Genomic DNA, 27023 nt, shown 5'->3' with positions numbered 1-27023 from the left:
GCATTCTAGCCTCATAGGGTTCTTTCCAGCATTCATCACATACTCTAACATTTCTTGGGAGCCTGAGGTTTTACTGTGCTTTCACTATTGTTAGATGACTTACAGAATCTGAAGTGTTAGCAATAGGAAGGTTCTTTACCGATTAGGATATTATGGAGTGTTATTTGGGCTTTGCATGATACACAAGTGTCTCAGAGCTACATACTACCACTGCAAATATAAATATGGGAGCATTCTTCTAAAATCCTTCTTCTTCACTAAATAAATATGATCAGTTATTTATGATGAATTCAAAGACCCATAGGAAGTGCAAATCACATATGAAAATTCTTTCCATTCTACATGAGACTACAGATTTGAAAATTTATCATGATCATTAATCAGACATAGAAATCTTTGAATCTGTTAATCCTCTACTCATCACAATGTTAATGTACAGATGGCCTAAAATCTTGCTTCAGCTCCACTGCTCCCCAAATTGATATTACCTTTACAAAATATCAACCTTAGTACAGTTTCATTTTTCCTTTAATAGAAAAGAGATAATAGGACATGCCCTGGTAGCCTTCAGGCCAAGTCACTGCTAGAGTCTGATAAATCAACAATATGAAAGAGCTCTGAAAACTGTGATCAATTATTGAGATGAGTATGATTGGTCAGAATTTAGAACTCACTTGATAGAAAATCAGCCCTTGAACTTGGAGGCATAACAATGTAAAATATTCCTGCAGGACACTAAAGTTACACAGGCTTATGTTTTGTACAAGAACAAAAAACCTTTCACATTTACATTTTTAAACCAGGACTATCTGCCAAATACATTTTATTTGAAAGTGAGTGCATGGAAGAGAGATATGTACCTATGCTCTATTCTGATTCTTGGCATTGGAAGTTCCAACTATAGGAAATCACAATTTTCTAATGCATGTTTTATATTAGATGAATTAGGAGTAAGAGAATGTGGCAGGAGTGAAGATTGTGGCTAAAAATATACCTACATTATAAAAGCCTAGAGCTTTTTAAAATTTTACTGAAGTTAATAAATGGGAAAATAGGACAATCATTGCCATATCACCTGTTCTTTTTTTTTTTCCAGAGAGGTTAGAAATTCCTTGTTTTCTATCATGTACATCAATTCCACATATCAATAACTAGTTACTGTTATAAAATACAAATGTGAACCAACTTATTGAAAATATGAACTACTGAAACTGACACACAAAGGAACTTTCAGAAAATGCAAATTAAGAGTTCAAATTAAGAAAGAAATATTTACATCTATTAATATATTAAGTATTTCATGTAAAACTACCCCCCAAAGCCTGAATAATCAGCTAAATCTAATAAGCATATTACAAGAAAGGAAAATAATGGGTAAAGTACTTTCATAGACATAATGGGAAAAATCTAAATCACATATTAATATTAACACAGACTACCTGGCAAAATATTAAAAGGATTACATATATCATACATGTTTTGCTTATTTTAGGAATAAAGCTATTTTAACATTATGAAATTAAGAAATTTGATTTGATATATTCATAGAACAAAGGAGAAAACTCATATTATTACTTCAAGTGATCCTGGAATATACGCTTGATAAAATCCAACATTCAGAAATAATAAAAACTCTTTGAACACTAAGCATAAAAATATCAATAGCAAACTTAGAGGAAATGTCGTATTTAATGGGGATTGATTAATAGCCCCTCTTCTGAGACCTAAAATCTGAAACAAATATCTACAATAATCTCATTGTACTAGAGAGTTTACATGGTACAATAAGGCAAAGAAAATTAATAACATGAATAATGGTTGGAAAGGGAGAAATAAAACCATAATTCACAAACAACCTGTATGTGTACAACTGATTGATGCTATAAACTATTCAAATTAATAAGTACTTATAGCATAATAGCTGGATACAAGGCCAGGGAACAAAGCTCAATTATATTTCTCCAAATAAGAATAGGTAAATAGAAAATAAAACTTCAAAAATGTACTATTTATAACAACAACAGTTTTCAAAAAATCTATAGGAAAACATTGTTAAAAGCCTCATACTCTTTACCTTGAAAATTACAAAACAATACTAGCAGATAAGAGCAGATCTTTCTTGATGATAATTGTTCAAAGAAACTAAAGGCTTAAATAAATGGAAAACTATTCCATAATCATGGATTGAAAGACTCAATATAGCAAAATACTAGTTCTCTACAAACTAATATGATAAAATTGAGTTAAAACCATAGAATAAGTTTTGAGAGGGACTGATACATTGATTTTCAAATCTATATTTAAATGCAAATTGTCCAAAATAGTATCTAAAAAGAAAAGTGAATATGAATGGATTTTATTGACCAACAAAACAAAACCTAGCACTACTTGCAGGTTCACTATTGTATCAATAGTTTTTAGACTATAAGTCTCTGAACTCTCTTTTTGTCATAGATACACTTAGTTTAGGAGAGGTAAATGAATTTTCTGTTTCTATATTAATCTTCTGCAATGCATGAATGTCTTTCTCAAGGTCCTAGAAGCTATCTCTTTGAATGATTATCATCAAGGAAGATCTGCTCTTATCTACTAATCTGTATTGCATAGTAAGATAAGAGCCTTAGTTCAGTAGGTACCTATAAGCAAGCACTAATCATGTTCTAATATTATTGACTGTAAGCATTATTCCCACCTTTGGTCCTCAGCTCCACCCAGACCTGCTGGCCCCTCCCTTTCTCCACCCAGACTCACCTGAACTCCCATCTACACTATTTCCCATCTCCCAGACCCTACTGCTACCTAGATAGTGGAGGCTGCCATGTGCTCTCTCTCCAGGGCAAATATGACTCCTCTAATAAACCTTGTAATAATCTTTCTCCTGTGCCTGCCTGCCTCCGTATGGTCCCCTGGCATGGATGTGATGGATCATTTCCAGGATCCTTTCATTGACCATCCAACCCCCAAACATTTCCTAGAACTTTTCCCTAGTTCATATTAGTGCATGAACTCCCTCCTGGTATTCATTCAGTGGAATACAGTTTAGTATGTTTCCCAAATTCACATATGTAACTATGACATGATCCCTCAGCATCAGCATCTATTGTGTACTTATTCTAGTATGCTCTTTATATACTAAAATGTAAAGATGCTCAAATTCTTTACAGAAAATGGCATAGTATCTGAATACTGCCTACATGTCTGCTTACCCCTGTATATTTTGAATTACTTATAGACTACTTATAAATACCTAATGTTTTATTGTTTGAGAGATCAGAGAAAAAATGTAGCGTTCAGGACAGGCATAGTTTCTTTTTTAATATCTTTGATTTGCAGTCGGTTGAATCCATAGATTTGAAGACCATTTATATGGTCAATGAAGTTTTTCCTCAGCCACAAAAATGTAAAACTGCTTCATTTTCTGAGCTTTTGTTTTTATTTTTCCAAGGTGAAGGGTGGAAATCAGTGATTGGGTTTCATGTAAATAAAGAGCAGTGGAGAATGAAATGAGGAAACTGAGTCTAAATACTGTCACAGCCATCCTGGCGCCTATCAAGTGCTGAGAGCTGTTGTTTTCACAATTATCCCAGCACCTAGCCCAGAGATGGTGACTGTCCACTCAGCTCCAAAGCCTAGAGGTGAGACAAGCCATCCTTTGTATTGCAGATGCCTGGCTCAATGGGTAGAGCCAGGAGGGCCCAGCTTTAGGGAATATGTAGATGCATTGTGTTGTTTAGCCCCTGGGAAGCCCTGCTCATTGTCCAGTGTTTATGTCCCCAGGGAAGCCCTGCTCATTGTCCAGTGTTTATGTACAGTGCTTTTCTGAGGCTTGGTCTCCAACCAACATGTGGCCTTTGTCTTTAAAAGTTTGGTGCAAGCTTGGTTTGGGGCTGCAGGTCTTGGTAATTGGCCACCTGCAGACCCCTAGCATTCCAATAATGACCCCAAAATTCAACCTTTCAAATGTGGTTTCTCTATTTTTCATGACTGGATTTATATAGCTGATTTAAGAAATAATTAGCATATAACAGGTAAACATTTTAACCCATACCCCCAGCCACCCCTATCTACCCACACCACCTTTTTCTATATAGCTGTGTTAATTTAATTACCTTTGGTTTAAAGCTGCCTCCATAATTGTTTTTCTAAACCTAATGAACTATGACCTAAGACATAAACTGCAACCTAAACTTATGAAAAGTAGCAGAGTTTCAGCCAATCACAAAGAACCAACTGTTCAACCAATGTTCAAATTAGACACACAGGAGTTGTAATCTATCATACTGTCACCTCACCTGATACCTGTGGCTCATGCCTGTAATCCTAGCTACTCAGGGGGGATGCAAATCTGAGGATCACAGTTCAAAACCAGCCTCTGCAGGAAAGTCCATGAGACTCTTATCTCCACTTAACCACCAGAATTCCCAAAGTGGCACTTTGAATCAAAGTGGTAGAGGACTAGCCTTGAGCTGAAGAGCTCAGGGACAGTGCTCAGGCCCAGAGCAAGTCCCATGACCAACCAAAAAGAAAAAAAATTATACTGTCCTCACATTATCTCACTTCTACTTTCTTTACATCAGCTTTTTACTCTGGCTTTGTTCATGAAATAATACTTATTTTCTTAGAATATAAGCTCCAAAATGAAATCATTTAGAATTGGTTAGCACCCTCTAGATTATGCATATATGTATGTATGCTTGTATGTATGTATGTATGTATGTATGTATGTATGTATGTATGTATGTATGTATGTATGTATGTACGTATTTTTATTTTTGTCAGTCATGGGGCTTGCACTCAGGGCCTGGGCACTGTCTCTGAGCGCATTTTGCTCTACCACAGCACCACTTCCAGTTCTCTAGTGGTTCATTGAAGAGGAGACTCTCATGGACATTCCTGCCCTGTCTGCCTTTAAACCACGATCCTCAGATCTCAGCCCCTTGAGTAGCTAGGATTAAAGGCTTCAGCCACCATCACCTGGCAATATGTATTTATTGAAATCATGAATAAACACTGTTTTATACAGATTATATCAGATTTTACTTAAGATCACCAGTGAAGGCCTTACTTGAACTGGAGGAACTGGAAGTAAAAATCATACTAGTTATTTTCCTTTCCCTTATCTCCTTTTCATTCTGTACTTTTAGACATTAATCTAGAGTATCTAGACATCATGTGGTAATAAAGAGCTGTGTGTTGTCAAATATAATGGTATAGAAAGGGGACAGCTGTAAAGAGGAAGCTAGCTAACATCTATCAAGAGGAGGTAGTCCCTAACCCTTATCAAAGGGAAAGGCAATAATAAACAAATAAATAGCTACTGTATAACAACTATTTTAGTTGCTACATTTGGGCAAAAGGAGTAACAGGAGAAAACTCAGCTCTTGGAAGAATTATAAAGCTAGTTTCTATGGGTCATGAAATGGCCATTAGTTTTCAGTTGTTATTTTAACTATTTTAACTGAAAATACTTTAAAATGGAGGAAACTTCCCTGTTCTAGTTAGTCAAACCAGTCTTTAAGTCCAAGAAACATCTGCTCTGCAGCTTTCTATTTTGTTTTCTGAAAATATCAGGGTAATGTTCAGTTGCCTATTTATAATTTGTAAGTATTACATGAAAACTATGGAATGCATTGAAATGCAGCACTTTGGCTGGTCAGAAATGTGTGCAATATAGAAATGAGCTATATTTGAGGAAACATTATCATGGTTGATGTCATCACACTTTTTTAGAACCCTGCCACTTTATTGAAATGTAAGTAGTTAAAACAAGGTACGAGTATATTTTAAATGCACAGTTGTAGCAGTGTCCGATCTGTGAGTTTAAGAGTTTTTCTTTTGTCATTTAATGATTGAGAACATGATAACATTGCTGGAGATTGGCAGCCTATTTCAGTAACCAGAGGAAATGACATTTCCCTGGAATAAAAAACACATTTCACACAAAAAGAGAAGAAAATAGAGATAAGGTTTGAAGAAACCATGTTATAGGTTAGGTAGGAGAAACTATGTTTAGAACTATTTTAGGCTGATAAGCCATTTAAAACCATACTTATTGGATTCTCTGCCATATCTAAATTGTGCCTCCCATCACAAAGGAGTACCACTTTTTGATGGGACCAATAAATGCTTCATAAAACAATCTGTAATTCTAATGTAATTGTATGTATAATCATTCAGAATTAATTTTTATGTTTCCTGAATGTTGATAATTTGATCTGTGTAGTATCTTTCTGGAGCTGTTCTTTTTGCAGTACTCTTTACTATTCTCAATTTGGAAGATAAAAACATGATAAACTATTTATGTTATCCTTTCTTGGTATGTACTAATTATATTTCTAATCATATAAATGCTATAATATACTGTAACAAAGGTTAGAAAGGGAAGTAAAAAGCTACCACGGTCTAAAAATCCTGTGTGCTTTATAAAAGTGGTACCTGAAAGGTTACAGGAATAAATACACTATAGGCACTTAATTTCCATAGTTTAATTAATTAAATATTCTTTTGAAAATGTTTTGTCCTCTTTTAGGCTGTAAGATAGAAGAGGAAAAACATAGTATTCCTCTAATACATATGATTCAACCATAATAAAAGTAAATGGACCTACATTTGTGTATGCTCACAAAGGCCAGGAAAATAGTATGAGCAGGCAATTTAAATCACTGCAAGGAAAATGTGCACACATAAGAAGTGATCTGAATTTGCTTTAATAAATTCATTGTATTCAAATATCCATGATAAATTACATCTTAAATCATCTAACTTACATTTTCAAATTGAAATTAAATGCTTTGAAGGACATATTTCACTTATTCAAGAAAATAACCTGACCTTAAGTTGTTCTTCCAAAGCAGCTGTTGCATGATCTCCATTAGTTTCATCAACCACCACCACCATGTGAGTGAGGGAATTGACTCTGACTTGCTCTTGCTCTAGATCTTCTTGAAGCACCTGAAAGATTTTTTTAAAAGGAAAGTAAAATGGTCTCCTCTGTACATTGAAAAGCCAGAAATATTTTTTAATATATTTTCTGCCCTAACACTCAAGAAAATCGGTATTTTTCTATTTTCAATACAAATAGAAAATTCTAAAGAGTGGCCACACACTGAGAAAGGTACAGTAGAATGTTCCATTACTTATCCTATATCCTCTCCCCTTTGCAAGATATTGTTTTCAAAATTTACCTATATTGCTAACATCGTCAAGCTATTCTTTATTTAAGTTCTCCATTACCATAGAAATAAAATGAACTTTTTGTTGTGTTGGTCCTAGAGCTTGAGTTCAGGGTCTGGGAAATTTCTGCCCAAGGATAGCACTTTACCACTCGAACTACAGCTCTACTTTTGTCATTTTGGTGGTTAACTGGACATAAGAGTCTCATACTTTCCTGCACAGGCTGGCTTCAAACCACAGTCCTCACATCTCAGACTCCTGAGTAGTTAGGATTACAGACATGAGCCACTGGTACCTGACTTAAAAAATGGTTTTCTTTCTTTCTTTCTTTCTTTCTTTCTTTCTTTCTTTCCTTCTTTCTTTCTTTCTTTCTTTCTTTCTTTCTTTCTTTCTTTCTTTCTTTCTTTCTTTCTTTCTTCCTTCCTTCCTTTCTTTCTTTCTTTCTTTCTTTCTTTCTTTCTTTCTTTCTTTTTCTTTCTTTCTTTCTTTTTCTTTCTTTCTTTCTTTCTTTCCTTCTTTCTTTCTTTCCTTCTTTCTTTCTTTCTTTTCTTTCTTCCTTTCTTCCTTCCTTCCTTCCTTCCTCCCTCCCTCCCTCCCTTCTTTCTTTCTTTCTTTCTTTCTTTCTTTCTTTCTTTCTTTCTTTCTTTCTTTCTTTCTTTCTTTTCTTTCTTTCTTTCGTTCTTATTACTCTTGCCACTAAGTAATTCTGCTATTCATTTTTTTCCACTACCACATTGAAACACATATTTTAAAGGTTGCCACTAACTCTCAGGTTTCCAAAGTGAATACTCAGTCTCTTTTCTAAGTTTTACCTTTAGTATCATTAAGTAGTTGATAAAAAGTTTGAAAAACATTAAATAAATTAGTTTACAAATATAATGAATATTGATCAATGTCATCCCTTTTATAATTATTTCCCATCCCTCATAACCCAACCCCAACCCTCGATTTTCTAAAGTTCATAGGATATGTGTCATATATATATATATATATATATATATATATGCATTTGTAACTGCATTTTCCCCCTGCTTACTCTCTTTATTCATCTGCCCCTCTCTCCTTGACCTCTCCCTACATACCTTTCAAGTGCCAGTTTCCTGATATTCATATTGTTGGACTGTAAGTTTGTTTTTCTAAGGTATTACACAATTTGAATCTCCCTTGCAAATACCCTTTTTTTGGTTAATATGGTCATGAACAATTGCACACAACCCCATATATGTTACTTGTATATTTGTAAATTAGTTCTAGCTTCCATATTTGAGGGGAAACATGAATCCATTGTCTTCCTGGGCCTGACTTACTTCACTTTCAATTACTGCACTAATTGACTACTCTTTTATTCTTGGCACTCTCTTATCCAAAGTTTCATGTACCTCCCTCTCTGGATGATCCTCCCACCAGATTCTGTGATTTTTTAAAGCTCCTATGGCAATTCCTTCCCTTCTGCTCAAATTATAACCAGATGTTATTTTTCTGTGTAAAAGAATAATGAAATATCATTACAGTGAGGAAGAAAATCCAAATTATTTAAATAAAATACTTACATGATCTAGCACCTGTATACCTCAATCTAGCTGTATACCATTTTTGCCTTCTCACTGTTTCTGACACGTTTGCCTTTGCTTTTCCATAATGTGCCAAACTGTTACCTCTGCCTGAATTGCATGGCCTCCAGATCGTTAAGTGATCTTTTCTTATCATTACTAAATAGAATTCAATTTAAGCGTCATTTTCCCAGACTCATATTCACTATTCAGTACTTTCTAAAGTATTAGTATAATAATGTGATGTTTGTCTACTGGAATATAAGGTCCACCATGTATTCCCAAGCAATAAAGATCACCAAACATTTATCAAATGAGATTGCTGTGTGGAATAGTGTGAGGACAATATGCACAGGTAAGATTACAGAATGACTATAATAGATAAAGTACTGGATTTAATTTTTAATTCATTTATAAATGCACCAAACTCAACAGAAAGAAAAAAAAGCATTTTTTAAAGAATTGAATATTGAGATTAAATGAGAATACTGCAAATCCTGGCTTTCCAAACTTATGCATTTAATGGTGAAAAGCCATTGTTTTCTCCAAAAAAGTAATGTCAATATCAGGACTTCCACATGACATATTGTTCATAAAGAGAAACAAGAGTGAATAGAAAAGTAAGTACACATGAGTACACAGGAGAATCTGTATCTGGAACCAAAACATCCTGCTGAGAAGTTCCAGATGCCCTAAGATCTTATTCTACTACACTAATTACTATAGGTATTTCCTTGATAAGGTATTTGAAGTTCCCAATAAACAAGCTTGCATTTCAGTTTATTGGTTCTATAATGTAGAAAAATAAGCATATTTGACACATGTCTTATTATTTTCTGGTAAACTTTCTCTATTTGCTTGGCATCTATCAGTCTAGTTCTTAGTTATTCAAATGTTATGCCAGTGCAAGGGAACTAACAGGATGGCTGCAAATTTTTAGAACACTATGAAATAATTTCTATTTAGTTCCTCCTCTCTAGATTTTCACACTACATTTTTGTATGAAACAATTTAGGATAAAATGACTGTGCATCTATTTTGCGTGTGGAGTCTATACTGTCTATCATGTCTCTGACATTCCAGAGCTTGCACTGGTGAATAAAACTCTTTTCTGCCATGAGGCCAAAAATGGAAATATTAACATTCAGAGTTGTCCTTGACAGTGATGTCAACTCTGTGTTTTCAGAGTTATATACGCCAGAATAGGGAACATTTATGGGCCAGGAATTTCTTGAATAATTATAATAATAATGAGGTGTCCAGTAGGTAATAAATTGGCTTCCTTAATTAAACCAATCATTTTTTATGTCACTCAATATAAAAATACATATATGGAGAGTTTTATATATTTAAGATTATATATATATAGTTACATATATTTTAAATTACTAGAAATGAAATAGTCACTGCATGATATATATAAATATTTTTCATTGTTTTGATACACTTTGGTAAAGGAACATTGAAATATTGTTGACTCAGGAAATCTCTACTTTCAAATTCTGATTGAATCTTTCTAAAGAATATGTGATCACATAGATCTCCCCTATGATCCAGCAATCCCACTTTTGGGCATTTACCCAAATGTTTACAAACAAGACCACACTAAAGCTACCAGCACAACTATGTTTATTGCAGCATTATTTACCATAGCTAAGATATGGAACCAACCCAGATGCCCCTCAGTAGATGAATGGATCAAGAAAATGTGGTATATATACACAATGGAATTCTATGCCTCCATCAGAAAGAATGACATTTCCCCATTTGTTAGGAAATGGAAAGGTTTGGAAAAAATTATATTAAGTGAAGTAAGCCAGGCCCAAAGAAGCATAGGTCCCATGGTTTCCCTTATTTGCAATATCTAGTATAGGTATGAGTCAAGCGGAAAAGGTCAGATAATGTGATGTTAGGAAAATGAACCCTTAAATATGTATTTTAATGTTTTCGTTTCTTTCATGCATGTGTTTCTAACGCATTTATAAGATTATTTCTTTGTTGCTTTGTATGTCCCTCCCCCACAGTGTAACCCCCGCTTTCACTATATTTGATGTCAGTATAACATGTGGAGGAGATGGGGACAAACAAGTCGTTTAAGGATTCAGGTGGACCTGTTGCAACAATGAGAAGTACAAAATGTCATGTCAAAACCAGCTTTACAATGTCGGTGTGGGGGGGGGGGAGGGGGGTATAATTGGGTGGGGGGAGGGGGGTAAAATTGGGTGGGGGGAGGGGGGAGGCGGGGAAGGGAAGTGAAGGGTAAACAAAGGAGGAGGCTGCAATGCTTGGTAAGAAATGTATGCATTATCCTGCCCATGTAATTGTAGCCCCCCTGTACAGTATGTTCTCAAATAAAATAAAATACAATTAAAAAAAAATAGAAAAAAAAAAAAAAAAGAATATGTGATCATATGTACTATTCATTTTTCTGGTACTTAGTTGTCTGATTTGGTTTTGCGGCTCTATTTGTTGAATCAGAAATGGCATATTTGCTATTTTGATAAAGGGTTTACATTTATGCTTTTGCAAATATGCTAACACAGAGTGACATTAATGTTACTGGTGTGTAGATAACTTTAAGATCAAAGACAAAAACCATCTGGAATTATAATGAGCAGATGGAAATAAAAGGATAGGAGAAAGGCTGTCCATTGTGACAAAAATCTTAAACAGTGAATAGCACTACAGATTAGTATGAAATATATCTGACTCAATGTTATTTTCAGTATCTTTTATTCTCTTCTATGACTTTTTAGAATCATATCTCTCCTTTCACTCCTCAAGTGAGATTAAATTTAAAAAGATTAAACTGACCTTTCTGGCCATACTTTCTACTTGCAAGACAAAAACTATTGTAAAATTTCATCTGTCCTCAGACTTCAACTCCAAATATAAATATGAGTGAATAATACAATATTAGCGAATTTCTCTTATATCATTGACAAAAATAATAAAAAAATCCTATGTTCAAGATCCAAATTTTAAAACTTATTCTTATAAAAGTACAAAAACTGTTTAGCACAAAAATCTGAGATAAAAATTTTAAATTCTTCAGAGTATTAATAATGATCTTGATCTTTGGGGTACAGAATGTGTTTCTGCTTCCCTACTTGGATTCTCAAGGCTATTAATTTCTAAAACTCAAGTTTTGTCAAGTTATTTTAAACTTAAATGAAAACTTAGCTTAAATATTGACTTCCTTCAGATTTGAATTTCCCACAGCTCCATTTAGACAATAAAGATTAATAGATAGTTTGCTATTTAAACTCAAAACAAAAATCAAATTAATTCTAAATATAGACATATCCTCAGAGAACTACACAAATTTTGACCATCAGAAGATAATATTTCAAGTCAAAATGCTATAATATGTAATTGTTAAAATGCATTTCATGGTTGAAATCTTATAGAATATATACACATATGTTCACACACTAGCTATTTTATTATGCATTCCTTGCCCTTATTTTTATTAAAGTAATGCTTTTGTAACACCAGGTTAAAAAATCTATCATGCATCTAATTAAATTTCTATACCATTATTAGATACAAATGTCAGCGATGTTTGTTCTCTAATGTCAAATAACAATCCTTTTCTCCTTATGACAAGAGAAAAGGGCAACAGTGAAATTTAGCATTAAAAGTGCTTAGATTTGACAAAGTTGGGTTTTGTTACACCTCTGTAAATAATTGTCTTTTTCCTAAATAATTCTCTAGTTAAAGGATCTGACCAAATTTGTTACTCCCTTAGTACATGACCACAATTTTATAATTTAAATATGGCTTTTCTGCTACTTCCTTCAAATGTCATCAGTGGTATTGAATTTTGATTGTTCTTACTCAGTTCAAGTTGGTTTTCAGAAAGCGGTTTATAACAATTCCTAGAGAAAAAAATCCACTTCCATGTTAACTCGACCTATGTTATTTTACCCTTTCTTAGATGCATGTGTAATAATGCTGAGAAAATGAAGATATAGAAACATATTAGTCAACAAAAACTTAGGCTTTCAATTAGAGGCAAAGTAATACAGTTAATGGAAAGATAATAGCAAAAAAACAAGATTGGGTCTCTTGCATGCTCTATGAAAGGATAAAGATTTTTTTCACCATAGATTCAACTATGAGGATCAATAAGACAGTGGTATGTTTAATATATAGTGTGCTTTACTCATTCTGATACTTTAATCATTAGCAAACAGGAAACTGCAAACACAGGTCATAAGCTCCCACATACATATCATGCGTCTAGCAACAACACATCTTTGTGTTATACATGGATTCTAGGAGACTACCTCTCAAAATATTTTAAAATTAATATAATGTGAAAGATGATTACAAAGTTCAGTCTGTCATATTTTTGGTTAACTGAATAGATGTCACAGAAGAAAAGAAGAGTGGGCATAAAACTTCTGCTATTTATAATATTGCAGAAGATCTTATCAAACTAATAGAGGCCAAGTGTCCATGGCTAACATCTGCAATTCTACCTACTGGAGGAGGCTGAGATCTGAAGATTTCAGTTCAAAACTAGCTCAGGCAGGAAAGTCCTTGAGATTCTTATCTCCAATTAACAATCAAAAAGCTGGAGCTAGGGCTCAAGAGTTAATGCTTTAGCTTAGAATGAGAAAGCTTAGAAACAGTGCCCAGGAGCTGAGTTCAAGTCTCATGAACGGCATTAAAACAAAACAAAATGAACAGTAGAGGACTGGGAGCTCCTAGTTCATGCCTATAATCATAGCTACTCAGGAAGCTGAATTCAGAGGATCACAGTCTGAAGCTAGCCACAGAAGGAAAGTCTGTGAGACTCATCTCTAACCACTAAAGAGCTGAAAGTGAAGCTATGGTTTGAATGCTAGAGTATTATCCATAATCCCCAAAAAGCTGACGGACAATGTCCAAGCCGTCGGTTTAAGCATCAGCACCAGCACAAAGACAACAAAAACCTCAAAAAGAAGTAACAAAACAGTAGTGGAGTTTCAAAGTGTTAGGTACCCTTTACTCCCTGCCAATCTGCACTTAGGCATCCTCCTCCCCTTTGTTTTAGATTCAGGAAGTCTCCGCCTAGACCTGAGTTACCTAGGTAACTGGCACACCTTGGGGGCAGTTACCTCCCTCTTCTCTGAGGTCACATCCTGGACCTCCTCTTCACACCTCCTTCAGAACTTGGGAGATTCCCAGATGCTGAGGTCTTGGTCATGTCCACACTTACCATGCCACACTTTCTCCCGCCCCCCTCCCTACATTAACACCAATCCAGCTTTGTGCCCTTCCCTTCGGCCCCAACCGAGTAAAGGCCTGCAGTTGGGAATAAACTTTCTTTTTCTACCTGAAGACAATGTGGTGGATTCCTTAACCTAATTAAAACCTAACACAAAGAAGAGGGATGAATAACATCTAGGAAAGGAACTCTTACAAAACCTTTCTCAGGAATGTCAAAAAACAAAAACAAAAACAAAAACAAAAACTTCCAAGACATTAGTGATTAGTTAGCCAAGATACTGCATATTCACATCAATGTTTGTGTGTCCTGGATCCAAAATGTTAGACTTGCTTAGGAAATGATGAAGATGCAGGCAATGCATTCCCTTTATTCCTGTGGCTTATTCAGTGGGCTGGGATCTGTATCTTCTGGTTCCCTTAATTAATCTAGAAATGATTTCAGTTTTATTTGCCAATCACATGTTCATGTTGCTAAGCCTGGTTGGTTAAAATAATGACTATCTCCTTGTGTGGATTTACTCATGGCATATAGATTGCTGTAAATTTGTTGAATAAGCTTCCTCAATACATTCTCCTAGCTTCTATTTTGACATCTATATACTCAAACCTATTGTTTTTCCATTGTTTCTGTCAGCAACTAAGCTAACTAAATGTGTGTGTGAAGGGAAGTTCTAAAAGATGACTTCACAAGAAAATATGTTGGAAATGAACCTTACAACTTGAGGGAGGGTATTGGGGGAAGGAAAATGGTAGAAAAACTGAGGAAGTGGGTAATAATGTTTGACCAAAAAAAAGTACTCATTATGTATGTAACTGTAGCCACTTTGTACATTACCTTGACAATAAAATTAAATTTAAAAAATTAAAGTCACAACAAAAATAAAAAGTATAAAAGCACTAAATTCTTTCCAGTAGCAGGAAAGGGGATCAAGAAGAAAGAAAATGTTTCAAAAATCAGACAAATTAAGCTCTCTCTCTCTCTCTCTCTCTCTCTCCCTTTCTCTCTCCCTCTCTCCCCTCTCTCTCTCTATATGTATATATATATATATATATATTTCATAATGTACATGGAAAATGATATTATGTGGAAATGTCTCTGAGATGGGCATATGTCAAACATATAGGTTTGAAGTCAGGCTTTTCTGGGTTTGATTCCTGGATACATCACTTCTCAGCCAGGTGATCTTGAAAAAGTTTCAACTACTTCAAGCTTCAGCTTCCTAATTTGCAAAATTGGAATGAGTACCTATTGAGGTGATTATGATGACTGAATAATGTAAAATTGATTAGCATTTTGCTTGGTACACAGTATGAACTCCATAATATTATCATTCACTTTGTTTTATAAAATCATACTATTCAGATCAAAGATACTAAATCAAACTGCCAAAAAATCCTCTGTATTTATCCAATTCACCCTTATCTAATGAATTCTGACCATGATACCATAAGCATAGAAAGATTATATAGCTTTTGAAATTTAGAAAAAGGTCAAAATTACAGCAAAGTTTTGGCTCTATAAATCTATATACTGGATTTCAATTCTTCAAATAATGCTTAAACTTTCTAATTATTACCTGGGATTAAGAAAAGTAACTGTAAATTACTTGGCCTAGTGATATCATACATTGCTAAAAATAAATTAGCATGATCACAGATATATCACCAAGTGAAAAGGATAGACTCTAATCACTCACTGGTACCCTTAACTCTGCCTCCACAATCCAGTCATGCATACATCCAGCACATAACTAAGGCACTGACTGAAATCAGGTTAATGTGGACATGAAGAAAATCAAATGAATTAGTTTAAAATTCCATTAGCCTAAAAGTAATTTTTGAAAAAAGAAAAAAATAAAATAGGATTTGGGAAGAGGAACTTGAATTGGAAGATTTCAGGTGGAGCAGAGAGGAAATGATATGCTTTCCTAACAGTAAATAAATATGAGTTCTATTGAATATTTCCCACTTCAGAAAGTATTGCCATTTTCACCATAAGCTTATTTTTCTCTGTTCCCTAGTGTTGTTAGCCCTAATTTAAAAACAGAGCTGACAGATGAAAGTTAATATACCATTTACTTAAGCATTTTCATTTTGAGCATTTTATGCATAGCTATCATATGCATGAGAACTTCTATCACTGTCCACTCTTAAGTTTGAATACTTATATTTATCCAATCAGTCTCTTCCATTAAGAAATTAATAGTTTTGGGCTGGGAAGGTGGCTCAGTGGTAGAATGCTTGCCTTGCATGCCTGAGGCCCTGGGTTAGATTCCTCAGCACCACATAAGCAAAAAGAAAAAAGCCGGAAGTGGCACTGTGGCTCAAGTGGTAGAGTGCTAGCCTTGAGCTGAAGAGCTGAGGAACAGTGCCCAGGCCCAGAGTTCAGGCCCCATGACCGGACTCCCCCCAAAAAATTAATAGTTTCTCTGAAATAAGTGTCACATTTCTCTTCTATTTTTCTTCGTTTGCTCTATCCTGTAGAACCTTGGGTGGAAACAAACTTGGCTAGATCCTCAAAAAAAGGGAGAGGGTCTGATGTACATCTACAGAGTAGATTGAAGATACAAATCAGTCTTCCTAAACATGAGGGCACAAGCAGATAGCTTCAGCAATTTGGGTGGCTGAGGCAGGAGAATCACTTGAGCTAATGAGTTTAAGACTAGCCAGGAGAACTTTGATATCACCTCACAAAAATAAAATTGGAATCTACTATATGACACTGAACTTATCTTGGGCAACTCCTCTCCCTTCAGGACAGGTTTATTCCTGGAATTAAATATGATATTAGTAGTGAGCAAAGTCTTTGGTAGAGTTTGAAGGTGGTAAAGAAATTTTTATTGTTTTGTGTATATCGCATTCTTAACCCAAAGACCATGGAAATAGCCCTTTGGAATATAAATATTTATTCATTATTCCCTCAAGTAATCGTATTACATGTTTTTAATTACCAAATAATCTTAATGTGACAAAACTATTCAAATTCAAGGGTGTTATCATTCTTATAAGATCTAGATCTTTGGTTAACAGAATAGCAAATGCCATTATCATTAGTTCCACTGAATAACAGAATTACTAATTGATCGACTAGAAACCATCCTGTTCACAATAGAAGTGTTTGCTTAAATGGCTATTATTCTGTAGTTAATTTTACATTCTATAGACAGAGATGTAATGTCAAATTTAACTCTAATTTTAACATGGAATGGTTATATGTATTCAAACTTTTTATATTTATGTTTTCAAGGAAAATAATTGCCTTAAATCCATGTTGTCAGATGTTTCAGCTTTCTTATAAAATCATTATCCCTAAAATCTAATCTAAAATATTTTGTATCCTTACATTGCTGCCGTTATATTACCTATTCAACTTAATTAAAATTAGTTGGTACTGATCCAGAAAAATAGAGTTATGAGACTCAGTAATTGAAAAATATATAGGGTCCTTTATTTTCCTTATTGAAAACAACCTACAAGTTAGAAAAGTCTAACAGAGAAGCACTATAAAAACAATTAAATATAAAAATAAAATTAATGTTTCTAAAATGACAGCTCCTTGGACAAGTATAAGTTTAACTGTAAACAAAGCTTTGATGTTCTGAGCAATGTTATCCAATCAATACACAGTAAATTCTAATTAACAGTAATCTGTATGCTAGAAATACTTCCTTTCTTAAAAGAAGAAAATGAGAGAAATATTTATGGATTTTAGTATGATGATTTTCATGATCAAAGACATTATATAAGTTGCAAAGTCATCCTTGAAATCTATTGCTTGTTAAGAGACTGCTAATGAATGTTTTCTCAACTAGATTAAATATAACTGAGTACCATGTGCATAGTATTTATGAAGACTGTAAAGTTCCATTTATTTATGTCAAAATATTACTACCACACAAATCAATTTCATTCATAGTCATTAGTTTACAACTATTAAGGTGTTTTAATAAGGGATTAAAACAAGGTGGAAGGAAAGATGAAAAGATCAAAGATGGAGAATATCAGAGACAACAGCTTCATGCAAGCTCTTTTACACATATGTCACTTTACTGGCTTTATGAATTGTCTCCTTGGCCCTGCACACCACTTATTGTTTATTAAAGTTGTTAAGTTTTCATGTTTCTGTCAGAAATGTAGTAATAATAATAGGAAATAGTAGTGAGAGTAACAGAACTAATATGGATTATTCAAGCCAGGTGCTGGTGGCTCATGCTTGTAATCCTAGCTATCCAGGAGGCTGAGATCTGAGGATTGTAGTTTGAAGTCACCGCACCAGAAAAGTCCACGAAACTCATCTCCAATTAACAACCCCCAAATCAGAAGTGGGGCTGTGGCTCAAAGGGGGAGAATACTAGCCTTGAGCACAACTCAGGGACAGCACTCAAGTTCATGCCTTTGACTGACCAAAAATTTATTTAAGTATCTATTCTATCATATATGGAGCCATTCTTTGCAAGTTTCTCTGCTAGGTATTATAGAAACACACATTAAGTCTGGGTGTTTAATCGTAGTATGGTATTTTCCACTAAATATATTGTTTATCTTTGCCTTCATAACCATAAAACTTTCAGTAAACACTTATGGGGCAAAAGATAGGAAATAAAGTGGAACTTCACAGCAGAAAGTAAGAGCATGTAATTTTAATCATATTGAAGTTGGGAGACAGCTTGCTAAGCACGAAAACACTATTTGATTATAAGGCATTCTTGGGCTTATGTGAATCACTCATCCTCCTCCTAACTATTGCATTTCTCTTTTATATTGCCTATTTTCGTAATTCCAACTCTGTGATTCCAATTGCTCAGACTCAGAGCCTATTATTTCAAGCTCTTTGCCTATTCTCTGAATCTAGGCCTATTGGCTTAGCTGTTGATCTTCAAAATGCTTCCTACACCTGTTCACAAATCTCATTGACACAGGCTTTATTTAGGCTGAATATAGATACTGAATTACAACCCTAACATGTCTTCTAGCCTCCTGCCTCTGTGTGTTTTCATTTATCCTATAAGACATGTCTTCCTAAAAATTAAATTTTCTTAAATGTCTGCTCTCTTTAATTTCAGAACAATGATAGTCCTCAGCTATCCAAAGAATTGCAAATGTCTAAGTCTTGTGTCTAATATTTTCTACAAGCAGGCTTTAATCTTCTAGCATTAAGCATAGTACTAATGTTGTAAAATTTTAGCCATGATCCAATCAAATGGCATAGATCTGATTTGCTCATTTCATTTCCTGTGCTACAGTAGTTCACCATTTTAAACTCCCATGCTATTTACCATATTCTAATTTTTGTAATGGCTACTTGTTTTCTTTGTCTTTATCTGGTTTACAAGAATGTGGGCATCTTCAGGATGATTTTGTATATAGTTGGTCAGTGTATTCTCCACAATACACGTGTGCTTAAATGCATATTTGCTCAACGATGTGGAGTAGAATGCAATGAATGAAATGAAATGTCAGATCCTTTGTAAGGATTACTCATAAAACTTTCCTGTTCCACGAATATCTAGATCATTTTAAAGGTCACCAGATGAGGGTATTTTACAATCTTGGCAACTCCAATGTTTAAGAATAACTAAGCTTCAAAGAAAGGATAAGTGATTGAGCTTATTTGATTTTTGCTAATCATCACTTAACACAGAATATTCACTGACATCAGAAAATAATCCATACCTGTATGTTAATATGTGCACATTCTAATAACTTACAGGATAATAATTGTGTGGTATCATCAGCATAGTAAATCAAAGCTCAAAGCTCTCAAAGGAATTGGAAATCAGGGGAGTAAACCAAGCTTTCAACTCCATCAGGGCCTGACTATTGTGAGACACAGATTCCACAAACATTTTCTTTTTGATGAAAATTTCCTCCAAAATGCTGTACTTCTTTTCTATCAATGAAGGCTCAAGTCCATATCAAGCTTTCACTCTTTGATAATATTGCTATTAATTTTTTGTTAAAAAACCCCTCTTATCAGCATTACTAGCAGTCTGTATCTCAAGAGAGAAATATCCAGCCAGAATTACTTCTGATGTGTTTCCTCGCTGAAAAAAAAAATGAGATGTTGAATGTGTTCACTCCACAGAATCATTCCTCAGTACCTCATAATGAAAGCAAACCTCTAAATTCTTTCTCCAAAGCTAACTATGAAGACAGGGATTTCTCCCAAATGTCGCAGCCAGTTCAACTTTTTAGTTCGGGTGAACAATTTTGTCTGAAATCAATCAATTACCTTACCTAACCTAATTGGCAGATTCACTAAAAGTAACTTATCTTCACAGCATACCACAGTTGCTGAATTTCTAACCTCAAAATGCTGTCAAAATGAAGACAACAAATTCTCCTTTGTATACAGAAGCATAACTGTAATATTAATGGTGTACTTACAAGATTTGCAAACACTTCTTATCTTTTTCTTCAATTAAGAAAGGGAGCATGTGTTCTCTGATCTGACCGGAATTTAAATCAAACCCTAACAAAATCCTCTATATTTTCTTTAATTTTCCATCTGTAACAGTCATTAAGGAAAAAAAGGGAAATTTGTAGAACTAGGGGGTCATAGCTCAGCTGTAGATTGTTTGCTTAGCATTCATCAGGTCATAGGTATAATTCACAGCCCTGAAACAAGATAAAATGAGATGATATGAAATAAAATAAAATGTGTGTAACTCTAGGATTTAGGGTTTATAAAACCGAAGCTAAATGACAAAAATCTACTTGATAGAAAGTATGCAGACACAACAGGAGAAAATTACTTTCTTGGATAGTACAAAATTACTAATATATTTTGGTCTGAGAAGGAACAATTTCTCTTGATTCTTAAGGAAAAAGACTTTGAAGTAACCAGTTACTAAGTTATGCTTTAGTTTGATATCAGTAACCTAAAGAATATTAGTCATCTCATTTTATGAAACATGGGTTTTCTAACAAATAATTATATATTTTAAAACATATACATGTTTTGTATTTAAAGAAATTCCATATATTATTAGTTGATATATAGTTATATGTATTTATGGTTAGGTGTGATAATTACAGTGTGTAATTATTGAACCAGAGGGGAGTACAGTTGAGGAGGTGGGAGGGAAGGGATGGTAGGGGAAAAACAAAGGAGGAGGCAACAATGCTTGATAAGAAATGTATTCATTACCTTGCTTATGTAACTGTAAGCCCACTGTACAATATTTTCACAATGAAAAACTTATTTAAAAAAAAAGAAAAAAATGTCAGCATTGTATTGACCACGTGTTTTCCTTTTCATAATTGTCTATGTACTAACTCATTCCAAACCTTATTTGAGCAGTTAAAGAGGGGTTGGCCTCTCTCTGAAAGAGGACATCAATTCTTTCTGATCTTATGTGCTTCACTTGAATAAGTACTGAATGTGAGATGTTACATAATCAACATGCATATAATCCTTTGATTTTTTGTTTCAAATTTTTCTCCAAAGCAATTTCATACTCATCAGAAATGGCATATTTTCCTATAATGGACAATCTATTCAAATTTTATGACAATATTAGCCAAATATTTTCCATTCCATTCATTTTATATCTTCCAGATGAAAGTGCAAAGTATTTCAGGTAATTGGTAGAATAATAAGATTCTGGATAGCCTGCCTAATGGTCACAGTGCCAAGATAAAGGCTGTTCTCATAGTCATCCATACATATAGCTGTCCTAACATTCCACTTCCGTTTCTTTTGGAGCCCTTCTTGCTTGGTACTTCTCTACAATTACTGAATATAGTAAAACCCAGACTGAAAGGAGTGTCAGAAACCAAGTGAACAAACACAGTTATTTCCCAAGTGAAGTTATAGAAAGCCTGATAGCTTTAGTGGTTTCTGAGGAACCACACATTTTACTTAGTGCTATGACTAGAACTCTGTCTTCCAGAGCAAGAAGGTTGTATATGTTAGCTTCCTCTGGAAACAGATCTTGTGTGAAAGATACAGGAGGAAGCAATTTATTTGGCTGGTGATCTCATGATGTATTATCAAAGTTTGATAATGTGAAAAAATACCATGAGGATATTTGAAGCCCAGTTTTGCTGAGAAATCTCTGAGATACTGTGAGGAATATTTGTTGAAAATCTCCCATTCTAGGAGAAGTATTGTGTTTTTGTGTACATACTAATACCAGAGCTTGAACTGAGAGCTTCACACTTTTGTCTGCTTTCTTATAATTAGGACTCTGATATTTGAGTCATGCCTGTAGTCAGGCATTTTGCTGGTTAAATGTAGAGGGAGTCTCAGATGTTTCTGTCTGGGCTGGCTTCAAATTTCAATACTCCATTTTCAGCCTCCTGAGTAGCTAGGATAACAGGCATGAACCACTTGCACTTAGTGGGACAATAATTCTGTGTGATTCATTTTTCAATTCCCATACCCCACTGGTTAAGAGCAACCCTCGCAGTACTACTTCCACTTGCTATCCACCCTCCAAGTGGCCGCTTTACTCTTGAGACCAATAGTCTCAGGCAGAATGAAGTCATTGTTAAATAAAAAATTCTGTGCTTTCAACATAAGCAGACAGGAAAGGGGCAAGCAAAGCATTGATGATATGAATGCATGCTCCACACAAGGAAAGTGGTAAGATTGGAGAATATTTGGTATAATTTCTTTATCCCATTTTCAATGAAAGTCTTTGTGACAAGTAACCTAAGTCAAAATATCATACAATGATTATACTACAGTTAGTACCTCATTTGCTTTCCCTGATGGTATAGTAGGTGGGGATAATCATTACTATTCTTCTTTAAATGCTTGATCTGAAACTACTATGACCAATTGATTCTTTTTAAGGCCGATATAGCAAAGACTCGTCAAATGTGAAGCATATTAAATAAGGAAATATAAAGTCCATCATGGGACTTGAATTCTGGGCCTGGATACTGTCCCTCAGCATTCCAGCTCAAGTTGAGTACTCTATCACTTGAGCCACAACACCACTTCTGGTTTTCTGGTGGTTAATTGGAGATAAGAGTCTCAGGGACTTTCCTGCCTGGGCTGGCTTTGAACCATGATCCTCAGATCACATCCTCCTGAGTAGCTAGGATTACAGGCATGAGCCATCAGTGATGGGCAAAAGGTATCTTTTATCTGGATGGAAGTATTCTGAAACTAGATCTGGCAAATAGGTATAATAAGAGAAAATGAACTCAGGCATAATGCAGATTTAGAAAGAGTAGAAGGCGCAAACATTTCCTTTCAAATCCAAACATCCAAGAAATGCTAATCTTAATATTGCCAGATAAAATAAAGGGTGTCCAATAAAACATTAATTCATGTTTTATGAATTTCATGGGACATACTAAGAATATTGGTTGTTAATCTGAAATGGAAATTTAACTAGCTCTCTTGTAATTTTATTTACTAAATATGGTAACTCAAATCCCTGGCCAATCACCAAGCTTCATCCCACTTATGGACTGTGTAAGGCTCTATTGCAATTATAAAACTGAGAGACACTTTGATACATACATATATATATATATATATATATATATATGTATATATACATATATTGGTCATGGGGCCTGAATTCTCGGCCTGTGCGCTGTCCCTCAGCTCTTTAGCTCAAGGCTAGTGCTCTACCAATTGAGCCACAGCACCACTTCTGCCTTTTTCTGTATATGTGGTGCTGAGGAATCAAACTCAGAGCCTCATGCATGCAAGACAAGCACTCTACCACTGAGCCACCTTCCCAGCTCATACTTTTGATATTTTATAGAATGAGCAGAATATATATAATTCTGAATTAGAAATATTCTTATGGAAATCTCAAGTTTAGAAATAAAAGGATATTTATGGAAACCAGGTGGAAACTTTGTAAACTGAACAAAGCTAAATTGGAAATACTAAGTTTAACATATTTTATATTTCATAGGTATATAATATTACAGATCCTCATTTTTGTCAAACTTGATCTGTTTTAAGTATGTAAAATACTATGTAAAATAAATCTTAAATTGTAATAATGTAATATGCATTGCAGGTAATTAAAAAAGAAGCTCTCTCCCACATAACCAAAACTTCAGCAAATCTCACACATTGCATTGTTCTCCCCAAGAATAAGTTTGATATATTTAATAAACAAATAACCTTGCTAGACTGTTTCAAAAAAAGCTTTAGTCTGTTCAATGCTTCATTACAAAAATACCTGAGATTATATAAGTTATAAAGAACAGAAATTAATTTTCTCACAGTTCTAGAGGTTGGGAAATCCAAGATCAAGATTCATCTACTGAAGCTCTTCTTGCTGTGTTTTTGATGGATGAGAAGGAAAACAAATCCTCCAGAAGGCTATTTTCTATTTAAAACTGCTTTAATCACTTGCTAAATAGAGCCTTCATGGCCTAACATCTCCTAATAGTTCCACTTGGGTTTTTGTTAAATTTTTTAAAAATTATCTTTATGTATTTGTACAAAGAAGTTCCCATTCTACAAAACAGTATATGAATACAAAGTGTCTGATAACATTGTCATTCATCACTCCTCTACTTGGGGTTTATGCATGTGTCAGTCCTTGGGCTTGAACTTGGCCTGGGCATTGTCCCAGAGTTTTTGTTGCTCAAGGCTAGCACTCTACCACTTCAGCTACAGCTCCACTTCTTCCTTTTTTGTCATTAGTTGGACATAAGAGTCTCGTGGATTTCTTACCTGGGCTGGCTTTGAACCCTCAGATCTCAGTCTCCTGAGTAGCTAGGATTATAGGCGTGAGCCACAGGTGCCGGGCTTCCCACTTGTTAATTCTAAGAAGCAGTATTCAAACCATAGCAACAGAGATTGCAATGTCAATAGATAATATTATGTTTTGGTTATTGTTGATTAGAAGTTTTCTTATCCATAAACTATGACATATGTCTACCAACATAAATACACACAAACATTTACAGATTGTTTGACCATAGAAGACATGCAGCATTAATATGTCCTAACCTTATGTTGTTGTACTTGTCGTTTTAAGTCTTCAAGGTCAGGTCCAAGAGGCTCTTCCTCCATTTTCTTTGTTCTTTCTTCAGTTTTTGTTAGCCAGTCATTTAATTCTTTCAATTTTTGATTCTGGAGATCCATTAGAACTTTATGCAAACTAAAATTTGAAAGAAGTCTGTTATTATTTCCACTAAAGCAATGTATTACTACATATACAAATAGGTAAAAGAATAGTCTTTTACATTTTATGGCCTATTTAAAAATATAGGCATCAATTTCACATTGAAAATAACAAATAAAATGTACAATCAACTCTGAGCTATAATTTCTCAGATTTACAGATTATACATCCTGATTTCCAAAACATTTTACAGAGCTAACTAAAGATGGACATGCTAACTAAAATGAAAACTGTTTCTGATAACTAAATTAATGTAGATTATGTCAATTTTAATTTATTTATATTATTTGTATAGAAAACAGCCACAAATTCTCTTTACTTTTTGATTTAAATAAAATTTGTTTAAATTATTAAATATAAATATAAATATACATACCTATGAGATAACTGAATGTTTCAATACATGTGTATATTGCATAATGCTTACATCATGCTAACATATTTATCTCCTTAAAGGAGTATAATTTCAGCTCTTCAGCTCAAGGGTAGTGCTCTACCACTTGAACCACAGTGCCACTTCCAGCTTTTTTTCTTTTTGCTTATGTGGTGCTGAGGAATCGAACCCAGGGCCTCATGAATGTAAGGCAAGCACTCTACCACTGAGCCACCTTCCCAGCCCCAAGAGTATAATTTCTAAATTGCAAAATCTTTCAAAATCCTTTTAACATTTTTTGCAAATGTATAGTACATAATTCCTATGTACAAATACCCCAGTCTGAAATAGCACACTAAAACTTCTTATTCTTCTGACTGTAACTTAGTACCAAGTGGCCAACCTTCTCCCAACTCTGCCACAAATTGCTATGCTTCCCATCAAAAGTAGGGTCTATTTCTCACCCTCATGTATATAGTCTGACCTTCTGACTTAATTTGACAAATATAGTGTGGCAGAATTGACAATTTATAAAAATTATAGACTGGTTAAAAATTTAAGCTCTAAGAAAACTGACAGCATTTGTCTTTTCTCTTTTGGAGCCCAGAATTCAAGTATTACTGGAGGCCAGGCTAAACTAACAAATGATTAAAGACCATATAGAGAAACACCTTAGAGGATGAAATGCTATTTCATTTTGAACATCCAGCTGAAAACAGTTCAAAAAATAACTCCTGTTATAGCACTGGAAACAAAATGATAACCCTGCCTTCAGCACTACCTGTATTAGAGATCTACAGGACTATGATGAAGAAGCTATTATTTTAAGCTGAGTTTGAGATCAATTATTATGCAGAAATAGAGAAAAACATGGTTGTTTATTCCTATCTACCAAGGGCTGGAGGCATGGCTCTTGTGGTAAGGGACTTATCTAGCAAATGTGATTACTTCAGTTCAAGCCCCAGTATCAACCCTTCAACAAACAAACATTAAAAACCCCAAAAACAAAAATCACAAACAATCAAGATACATGAAATAATGGTGGATTTAAATTCTAATGACCATGGTTTACCACCTAGCCATAAGATCTATAAATCAGATCTTAAACTTCCTAAATTACATTTGCAGTATTATGGACATGAAATAATATTTTGACTATTGTAATATCTGAGTTACCCTGCAGCCTTATTTGTTTCCGGGGTTTGCAGATGGGCAAACTTAAAGCCCCGCCTTTTGCCCGCCAAAATGTAAGCCCCGCCTTTGCCTGCCAAATTCCAGTGCCAATTCAGACCAAAATGGCAGGTTAATTTAAGCAGCTACTATAAGGCAGACTGTAACTCCATTGGGTACCTGCGTGTGGCCTGTCATGACTATGCAATCTTTTGTGTGTGTTGCAAACCCATTGGCCACCTGCTTGTGGCCAGATCTGACCTCATGGATTCTGTCTTTAAAAACCTTAGCTTCTGGGCCATTCGGGGTCTCAGTTTCAGCTCCCGAGTCTGTGCTGTGTCCCCAATAAATCCATCTTTTTACATGAGGCTGTCTCTGAGTGGTGGATTCTTTTCCCCCTAACAGCTATTAGCTTTATGGTGT

At 34.5% G+C, this 27023-nt stretch overlaps 1 protein-coding gene across 9 annotated transcripts in view; it reads right to left on the bottom strand.

Moving 5' to 3' along the window:
* Positions 1-27023, bottom strand: part of Dmd (dystrophin) — a 2040854-nt gene that overhangs the window by 1391180 nt on the left and 622651 nt on the right. For all 9 annotated transcript variants that reach the window (XM_070040660.1, XM_070040663.1, XM_070040664.1 and 6 more), the window contains 2 exons: positions 24883-25033; positions 6832-6951 (listed from right to left, as the gene is read on the bottom strand). In XM_070040660.1, the coding sequence (XP_069896761.1) occupies positions 6832-6951; positions 24883-25033 (271 nt within the window). The remainder of the gene's footprint in view (positions 1-6831; positions 6952-24882; positions 25034-27023) is intronic.

Source organism: Dipodomys merriami, unplaced genomic scaffold (assembly GCF_024711535.1).
Source record: "Dipodomys merriami isolate MVZ:Mamm:240054 unplaced genomic scaffold, mDipMer1.0.p SCAF_3, whole genome shotgun sequence".
Classification (NCBI taxonomy): Eukaryota; Metazoa; Chordata; class Mammalia; order Rodentia; family Heteromyidae; genus Dipodomys; species Dipodomys merriami.
Note: the sequence above shows the minus strand (reverse complement) of the source record. Positions and strands in the feature narration are given on the sequence as shown.